The 10,396-nt window shown below is 36.1% G+C and overlaps 1 protein-coding gene across 1 annotated transcript; it reads right to left on the bottom strand.

Moving 5' to 3' along the window:
• Window positions 1-2,767: 2,767 nt before the first annotated feature.
• On the bottom strand, window positions 2,768-6,320 carry LOC117326775 (polypeptide N-acetylgalactosaminyltransferase 10-like). Its single transcript, XM_033883494.1, has 2 exons — window positions 6,114-6,320; window positions 2,768-4,954 (listed from the first exon to the last, which is right to left on the bottom strand). Exons 1-2 carry the CDS (start codon window positions 6,248-6,250, stop codon window positions 3,283-3,285), a joined length of 1,809 nt encoding a protein of 602 aa, XP_033739385.1. The 5' UTR covers window positions 6,251-6,320; the 3' UTR covers window positions 2,768-3,282.
• Window positions 6,321-10,396: the final 4,076 nt, after the last annotated feature.

Raw genomic sequence — 10,396 nt, 5'->3', positions numbered from 1 at the left:
TGTGAGGATTCATTAAGCATGAAACGATGTCATAAGCTGTAGTAACGAAAATGAAATAAATTGAAGACGATTTAACTTAACGTACTAGAATGCTGGCATGGATGATACGGTTCCTTGAGAAAACACGGCGACCAAACAACTTTTGAAGAAATTTTAAATCGCTGAGCAGGTAAATTTTTCGATTTCGGGTGTTGATGGTTCGAGGGTAAAGAATTACAGGATTATCTTCTGTGAAGTGAAATGAATCCAGGTGGTATTCTGTGTAGGAATTGGCATTCAAAAGTTTCTCTATTGACAAAATTGAAAAAGAAAGGGTCTTAATTATAAAGAATAATATACAAAAAAAAAACAACAACAAATACAGCAGACAATTAACACTAATTTTTATTTCGAATGTCTATATATGGTCAAATGTTTATATATGGTCAAATGTCTATACATGGTCAAACGTCTATAAATGGTCAAACGTCTATAAATGGTCAAACGTCTATATATGGTCAAACGTCTATATATGGTCAAACGTCTATAAATGGTCAAATGTCTATATATGGTCAAATGTCTATATATGGTCAAATGTCTATATATGGTCAAATGTCTATACATGGTCAAATGTCTATAAATGGTCAAATGTCTATAAATGGTCAAACGTTTATAAATAGTCAAATGTCTATATATGGTCAAATGCCTATATATGGTCAAATGTCTATATATAAGATCAAATGTCTATATATGGTCAAATGTCTATAAATGGTCAAATGTCTATATATGGTCAAATTTCTATATATGGTCAAATGTCTCTTAATAGTCAAAAGTCTATATATGGTCAAACGTCTATACATGGTCAAAAGTCTATACATGGTCAAACGTCTATGTATGGTCAAATGTCTATACATGGTCAAACGTCTATAAATGGTCAAACGTCTATAAATGGTCAAACGTCTATATATGGTCAAACGTCTATATATGGTCAAACGTCTATAAATGGTCAAATGTCTATATATGGTCAAATGTCTATAAATGGTCAAATGTCTATATATGGTCAAATGCCTATACATGGTCAAATGTCTATATATGGTCAAACGTCTATATATGGTCAAACGTCTATAAATGGTCAAATGTCTATACATGGTCAAATGTATATAAAGGGTCAAATGTCTATATATGGTCAAATGTCTATATATGGTCAAATGTCTATACATGGTCAAACTTCTATAAATGGTCAAACGTCTATATATGGTCAAATGTCTATATACATTGTATGGTCAAACATGTATAATTTGTAGCTGATTGTTTATAAATTGAATCGATATTATTATATCTTATTTATGTTTATCTGTGATATGCTGAAAATTTAACAATTTATACATTGAACATCTATTTGATTTTATTTCTGAACCAAGGCTAAAGAATGCGCGTTATAATGGAAGTCAACCACGACTACAGAACGCTGGGCTATCCATAGAGAACCAATGTAAAATTCATGTTAACTTGACGAATGATATATCATTTATATCGTCCACATGTTAACTTGACGAATGATATATCATTTATATCGTCCACATGTTAACTTGACGAATGATATATCATATATCGTCCACATGTTAACTTGACGAATGATATATCATTTATATCGTCCACATGTTAACTTGACGAATGATATATCATTTATATCGTCCACATGTTAACTTGACGAATGATATATCATTTATATCGTCAACATGTTAACTTGACGAATGATATATCATTTATATCGTACACATGTTGACTTGACGAATGATATATCATTTATATCCTAATCGTCCACATGTTAAGCTCATCAACTTTTCTTTAATAATTTCTATTTCTTTAGATAATTTTTAAAGTATTTGATCAGAAATCATTGATCTGTTCCACGAGTCTGATATCGTGTTTTTTTGGGTACAATAAAGAACAATACACTGACTAACGGCGTGTTTGAAATATGACAATACTCACGTGCTAATCAATAATGCGTATTTATAATCTGGGAAAATGACCCGTGATTCAATATTTGTATAAGATAATATCCGATAATTGATATAATAACGGGCCACCAACATACCGGGTGGGTTAGTAGGCGGTCTATCATTTATATAGCACGCTGTATGGAACCAAGTTAAAGCGCCCTTGTCCCCAATTTGAACAACACTCTGGTATTTCCGACGAGCTTGGTTTGGTTTGTTTTTGTTTAACGTCCTATTAACAGTCAGGGTCATTTAAGGACGTGCCAGGTTTTGGAGGTGGAGGAAAGCCGGAGTACCAGGAGAAAAACCACCGGCCTACGGTCAGTACCTGGCAACAGCCCCACGTAGGTTTCGAACTCGCAACCCAGTGGTGGAGGGCTAGTGATAAAGTGTCGGGACACCTTAACCACTCGGTCACCGCGGCCCCTTTCCCGACGAGCACCAAATGACGGAAATACTAATGCCTGAGCGAATATTTGGCGGCCCTCTTCTCAAAATACTAAGATGTTTTTTTAAGTGAGTTTGAATGATTTAATTGGAAGACTTGACGAATGATATATCATTTATATCGTCCACATGTTAACTTGACGAATGATATATCATTTATATCGTCCACATGTTAACTTGACGAATGATATATCATTTATATCTATAGATATAGTATTGTAACAGGAGAGGAGAAAATGTAGCGGCCAGACCGGGGTTCGAACCCGGGACCTCCGAAAACTAGCCGGATGCTCTACCAATTGAGCTACATGGTCACCGATGATGGACCCAGTCCAGTCCCGCTACAGTATTCATTTCTGGCAATATAACGAATCTCGAAACACAAACTTTAAATTACATGCTAAGATGATACAGTGTAAATAAAAGCAGATGTCATTTAAACTCTGTAAAATTTCCACTCTCTACTCGTACAAAGTGTAATACCTAACACTCACATAGTAAGTGTAATGAACGACAACTCTGGGTAGATATTGTCACGAAAGAGGAAGAAAAAAGAGGAATAAACGAACAAATCACGAATATCTATACATCTACACAATAAATTATACACCTCAGGATTCCGAGTAAGAATTTATATCAAAATTAAACTTCGTCATAAACAGCACTGTAATATGTATATACTAGGGGAGTGTTGATAAAGTCGAGAGGGACGCTGATAAGATCGACTTTAACAATGTTCAAAACATCTTTGTGTCGAGATATAATTTATTTGTTTATGAAGCAAATAAGCAAGCAAAAATGCAGCAAAGCAACAAACATACTTAAACAATGACGTCACCGCTGGTGTCAATTTCTACTCTGCTGTTTCCCACGATTCCTTAGTTTTGTACAATTTTATACCAATTTGCCATTCCGCATATTTCAAGTCATAATCGTCACAAGACATCGCCATGGCTACCGCAGTTTCCACTAAGTTAATTGTTTTGACCACTTGCAGGACGCATCTGGTACCAACACCGTCAACATAAAGGAGTAATTTCCCTTTCAAATCCCATTTACCACTTCCGGTTGTACATGGTGCCACGACAAGATAGTCCTTTTTGACTTCGATACATTTCCCGTCCATCATAAGTCGCCCATTTCCGATTAGCGCAAAGTTTCGGACGGTGTAATAAAGAAAACAATCGCCTACAACAAGAATAGGATGAGCTCCAAGAACGGAATTTTCTGAAGGGCCGAAACAATATCCGGAACCTATGTTACGTAGGTGTCCAAAATATTCACTTCCTTCTGGTGGAACCTCCAGTTCCGGGTAAATGTTTTTGAGAAGCCAACCGAAGTCTTTACATTTAAATTTTTTCTTGATTTTATCCATTATACCGAATTTTTCACCAGGTTCTACGGGTTTTGCGAGGCCATAATTAAAATAATAGAAATATTTCCTGTACTCACCGAGCCACATCTCTGCCGTTCGTCTGTTGTTGTAGACAAGATCAGAATATTCCATTTTAAATGGATGTCCCGCTTTGAAAATATGAGCAACGTGAGAGCATGGCGAGATTTTCATACTTCCGCCACAAAGCCAAACCCTGATGGAGAGTTCTACGTCCTCCCCGCCCCAGGTGCGCATGCCCGTATCAAGTCCTCCAATGTCAAGAAAGTATTTCCGGTTAACTGCAAATGCGCAGCCCACAATGGCAGGGGTGTCGAATGCTTTCGTCGGTTTGGCAGCAACTTCCGCTTTTTGTTTTGGCGTTAACGGTACAAAGCTGTACGCCATGTTCCACTGAAAATGACCCCTCATGTCGTTAGCGAAGTACCGTCTGTATCGAAATGTCTCCGGGTCGATTGTATCTATGGAAGGTTGGATGACAGATTCACGGTTTAGGGCTATTTCGTGTAATAAAGGCTCCAACCAGCCAATATTGACCTCGGTATGAGAGTCTAAGAAAACAACCACTTCGCCTTTTGCAATCGACGTCCCTATAAGTCTAGTTTTCATCGTTCCAATTCTTTCTTTTGTTCTGTGTATTCGCATAAAACTGAACTGTTCTGCATATGCGTCCAAAGGGGCTCCCAAATGCTCCAAATCGCTCATGTCATCAATAATGATAATTTCATGAATAAGCGATGGAGGTGAATGCTTCAGAATGCTGTTTATAAGTCTTTCGAATGTTGACCATGGTTCGTTATGCAATGGTATCACTATGGACCCTGCCGGAAGTGACGTAATGTTATAATGTATTGATGCACACTCCGTGGGTCGTGTATCCGGGACCTCGCGAGACGCAGAAATCTCATGAGATTTGTTAACGTTGATGTAAAATCGACTCGGATCTGTATCTTTAAATAAAGAAATGCCGAAACCTCTAATTAAATCAGAGAAACCTTGTCTGTGATTTCCACCATCGTTACCTATGGGTCCTAATTCAGTCTTTCCTTTCCTGTCGACATTACTACTTTTCCAGTTTTGTTTCACAGCTGAATTGTTTCTCCTAGCCATGTGTTGATAAAATCCAGGTTCCCTATAATGTATAATCATGACTAGAATGTTAAGTGGATTAATAGTGCATTTTTTATGTCGATTCATTCAAAACTTGAAATAAGAATAAGAATTGCCCAGTCCAACTGCTAGAGAAAGTACAGCATCATGATATCCTACATCATAGGAATCGGCTGGAGGAAATTGTCAGAAGATCACAGGACAAAATTAAAGTGCTGAAATAAACAAAGAACAAAAAATAGTCGAATACTATATATCATAATTATAAAACAGCTAGTCTTAAAGAGATCGGTCAAAAACTAAAAACAAGGTATAAAAAAAAACCTGAAACAGTAGATTCAAGAGGGATCTTGACGCCCACCAATGGATAGTCGTTGTTTGTTTTGTTTCGTTTTAATCTCCCATTGAGAACTAGGGTAAATTTCAGAGATCCAATTTGTTCTTTACCTTTTCAAAGGCCCCCCCCCTCCCCCCCGTTACATTTGACTCAGACCTATGGCACAATAACCTTGACCTTTGGTCAGTTGACTCCTCGTTTAATTTTGAGCAACTTTGCGTCATTGCAATTGTATGTCATAACAAAATGTCAATCAGTAAAACAGATACAGAATTTGACCCTGGCCTCTGACCCGACGACCCTGAACTTGAACTTTAGTCAGCTTTCTGAACAAAACATCCATGATTGAAAAGATACAAATATAACTTTGACTTGTGACCTGATGACGTTACCTCCTTTTAAAAATTCTGTCCATTTTTGTTTCATCATGTCATAACAAAATGTTCACCTGTAAAAAGATATAAAAAAAACATTGACCTTTGACCACGTTTGATGTTTTATTCAGCCTTTGTGCACATCTAGGTAACAAGGAAAACCTACATGTGAAGTTTGAGAAATATTCCACTTGTGAAATTCCAAGATGGCCGACTAGCGGCCATTTTGTTTTCTGGACCAGACTCAAAATCAAATGGGCACAACTAGGGTACAACTTGAACCCACCTCTTAAGTTTAAAAAAACCCTTTCAAATCCTTCTCAAGAAATATCGATAACAAGGATTGTTTACAGACGGACGGACGGACGGACGGACGGACGGACGCAGGGCGATTTGGATGGACTAAAAGAAAAATCCCTTCGATTCCTTGGTTCTGAACCGGAAGTGACATAATTCAATGACTATCTTACATGAATGGCGAGTTGACGAACAGTTTTCCATCTTCAGAAAATGTGGGTTGATGTGTTTTCGTTACCATGACTACTACCGAGGTCCAGGCAAACATTGCTATCAGCATCAGGACCAGACGTAACTTCCTCGGGCACATACTTGTACAGGAATAGAACGGCAGTGCATACGGAGGCGAACAATGGCGCGTGACTGACTGTCGCACGTGAGGAAAGATAGACAGTATGTATGGAAGGTCGTTATAGCCTGACATACGTCATAAATATCTCGATTGATGTTTGGACTACCATATACAGTACGATCACACATGGTCACAGATGGTCACACTTGGTCACACTTGGTCATACTTGGTCACACTTGGTCACACTTGGTCACAATTGGTCAAACTTGGTCAGACTTGGTCACACATGGTCACACTTGGTCACACTTAAACACACTTGGTCACACATGGTCACACTTGATCACACTTGGTCACACTTAATCACACTTGGTCACATGGTCACACTTGGTCACACTTGGTCATACTTGGTCAGACTTGGTCACAATTGGTCAAACTTGGTCAGACTTGGTCACACATGGTCACACTTGGTCACACTTAAACACACTTGGTCACACATGGTCACACTTGATCACACTTGGTCACACTTAATCACACTTGGTCACATGGTCACACTTGGTCACACTTGGTCATACTTGGTCAGACTTGGTCACAATTGGTCAAACTTGGTCATACTTGGTCACACTTGGTCACACTTGGTCATACTTGGTCATACGTAGAACTTGAATCCTATGGTATAAATACGAAGGGTTCTAATAATATGCCATTGATTCCGAAGGGGACAACACTAAAGTCCATAAAATGACGTGGGCATTAAAGGGATTTGAGTTTCTAGACTTCTTAGCGATACTGAAATCCGTTACTTAATAAATACATGCACGTGCATATCACGTTATGATAGTTTTCTTGGTCGGAAAACGTCAATTCTGGTACATTATATTTTACTTGATGTATATTATTGATGTATTCATTTTATAAAGGCTAAACCTATTGAGAATATCGTACCCAGCTACGCCACCTTGAAACTTTAATGAACAGTCACGGCCTGGTCCACAATCGGTACATAGCTCGGACGTTAATGCCCGAGTCGACCCGGGCGGTCCTCATCAGCTTCCATACACGCGGTCACCGACAGGTAGACAGTGCACATTACAGGTGATATTTTTACAGGTAGACAGGTGAGCGACACTCACATACCACACAGCATTGTTTGTGTATAGCACTCGGCAATACCCCTTTAATATCAGGCGCACATCTCAAAGACATACTTGGTGTGTATCACAGAGTCGTAAGAGATATCAGTAAGTGAACTCTGCAAATCTATAGCTGACGAACTTTATATGCCTCGTGAAGATTTAGATATTTTACCAGATAAAGATAGAGTATTTTTTTTGTAAATTTCGCACTACTACATGTAGTACTAATCATAAATGTATTGTTGAAACTGGCAGATGGCACCAGATTGAGTATAAGGAAAGAAAATGTCCACATTGTAATGGTCAACAAATTGGTGATGAATTTCATTATTTACTTGAAAGTACAGCGTTGTCTGCTCACAGAATTTTATATATAGACAAATACTATTGGTCAAGACCAAATATTATTAAATTTAACAAATTAATGAATATAACTAATGTTAAAAAACTAATGAAAATGTGTATTTTTATCAGATTATTTAATAACATGATTTGTCATCCTTGATAATTAAGAATGAAAATATTTTGTTGTGAAACTGTGTCATGTATCAAATACGATCACAACTTTAATTGTATATATTATATCGTAAATATGTTTTTCTCTATACATCATGTCAATATGTGAAAAGAGAATTAAATGAATTTGAATTTGAAGGGTACGTAAAAACTGATTTGAGACATCTATATAGTAACATGGGGATATCATTATAGGATTTTTATTATGACTTTATAGGGTGGTACCTAGGTTTACCAGAGTCGTTTCCCTTGATTGGAGCCGAAATGTAACACAGAACACGATAGTGACCAAACTTTTAAAACATAGCATTTTTTTCTCAAATTAAGGAGACTGTTTGAGGTCACATACAGCAAGCATGCTACCCCATACATTTGATGGTTAATGATTGATGTTAGTAATTAACATCGCGTAGTATAAATGATACATTATGCTCTAATTAGAGAAAAAAAAATATATCACAATTATATATAGTAATACAATCAAGGGGGTTCAAGGGGGGTTGCAATTTTGCTTAACAATAATTTTGAAATTAAGATTAAAAAAGAAAGAAAGGATCAGTCCTGAAATTTTTTAGCTCTTGACATTGTATTGGATGGCTCTGAAATGACATTAATTACACTGTATGGGCCAAACACCGACACGCCTTCTTTTTATGATATTATAACAAATACTTTAGAAGATTTTGGTAATAATAAGTACATTATATGTGGGGATTTTAATTTGGTCATTAACCCAGATCTAGACTACGATCATAACTATAAAAATGTTAATAACCCAAAGGCAAGAGATAAAGTGTTAGAAATAATTGAAAATTGTTCGCTTATTGATATTTATAGGGAGCTTCACCCAGTTTCCAGACGCTACACTTGGAGAAAGAAAACCCCTTTAATACAGGCTAGACTAGATTTCTATCTGATATCTGATAATCTGTTACCAAGTGTAGTTAATGCAACAATCGAATCAGGATATAGATCTGATCATTCTTTCCCTGTGCTTAATTTAAAGATTAATGATTTCAAACGAGGAAAGGGGCTCTGGAAATTCAATTCTTTACTACTAAATGATGAAGAAGTTAATTAAAAAAGTCATTCTAGATATAAAATGTCAGTATTGTTTACCAATCTACAATAGGGATAATATTAGTAATATTCCAGATACAGATATTGAATTTGTCATTAATGATCAGCTTTTTCTTGAAACTGTGCTCATGGAAATTAGGGGTAAAACTATTTCTTCTTCATCATTAAAAAGAAACAACTAAATATGAATGAGAATTATCTTATGAAGACCATTCAAAATTTGGAAGAACAAGAACAGGTAGACATTGAAAAATTAGAGGGTAAGAAAAAGGAATTAGAAAACATTAGAGTTAATAAAATTAAAGGCAGTGTTATTCGATCAAGGGCAAGATGGCTTGTAGAAGACGAAATATATATATATATACAAACTATTTTTTAGTCTAGAGAATAGGAATTTTACATCTAAGATTATACCTAGGATTGAAAAAGACAATGACGTTACATTAACAGATCAGGGTGCTATTCTCAAGGAGGTTCACTCTTATTACGAAAAAGGAGGAATGAGAACATTAAAGGTATCGAACTTCCTAATCAAACCGAAACAAAAATAAACATGTTTGCTGATGATACTCAGCTCTTCGTTAGGGACGAACCATCTGTAGTGGAAATATTCCACGTATTAGATACCTTTCAACTAGCATCAGGCTCTAAAATCAATTTAGACAAAACTACAGGCATATATTTAGGTAGATGGAAAGATAAAAATCCAATTTATACAAACATTGCATGGTCAAGAACTTCTGCTAAAACACTTGGGGTACATCATGGTTACATTATCGATGACAAAGCAATTTGGGAGGAGAAAATTAAAAAAATCAAAGCATGTGTGCAGGTATGGAAAAGCAGAAACTTAACACTATACGGTAAGAGTCTGGTAATAAAATCCTTAATCATATCGCTTATAGATTACGAAATAGAAGCTCACGGTATTCCAGAGAGATATGCTAAAGAAATAGATGCATTAATATGGGGCTTTGTATGGAATGAAAAGAGAGATTTAGTCAATCGTAGGGTCATATCTAACCAATATAAAGATGGCGGAATGGAAATTATTGATATTACCGATTACATTTATAGTAGACATATAAAAACATTATATAAAATAATAAAATGTGAAAATAGCACATGGAATGCCATTGGTAAATATTGGATTGGGTACAAGGATACAACATACGGAATACAGAATTTTTTATGCAAACTCTCTGACGTTCGAGTTATGGACTTATAAAAAATTCCAAGTTTTTACAGAACACTTATAGAAGTGTGGGCAAAATTTCAAAAATCTAGCATCTCTGATTTTAGTAGAAATAAAATTTTAGAACAGCCTATATTTGGAAATCATTTCATTCAGTATAAAAGGAAGGCTATATTTTTCAATTCCTTTCTAAAGAGTAACATTTTTGCAATCAAAGATTTATGGGACGAGCGTAGAAAT

This window comes from Pecten maximus, chromosome 5, assembly GCF_902652985.1.
Source record: "Pecten maximus chromosome 5, xPecMax1.1, whole genome shotgun sequence".
NCBI classification, from domain to species: domain Eukaryota; kingdom Metazoa; phylum Mollusca; class Bivalvia; order Pectinida; family Pectinidae; genus Pecten; species Pecten maximus.
The sequence above is the reverse complement of the archived record's forward strand: the minus strand, read 5'-3'. Positions and strand labels throughout refer to the sequence as shown.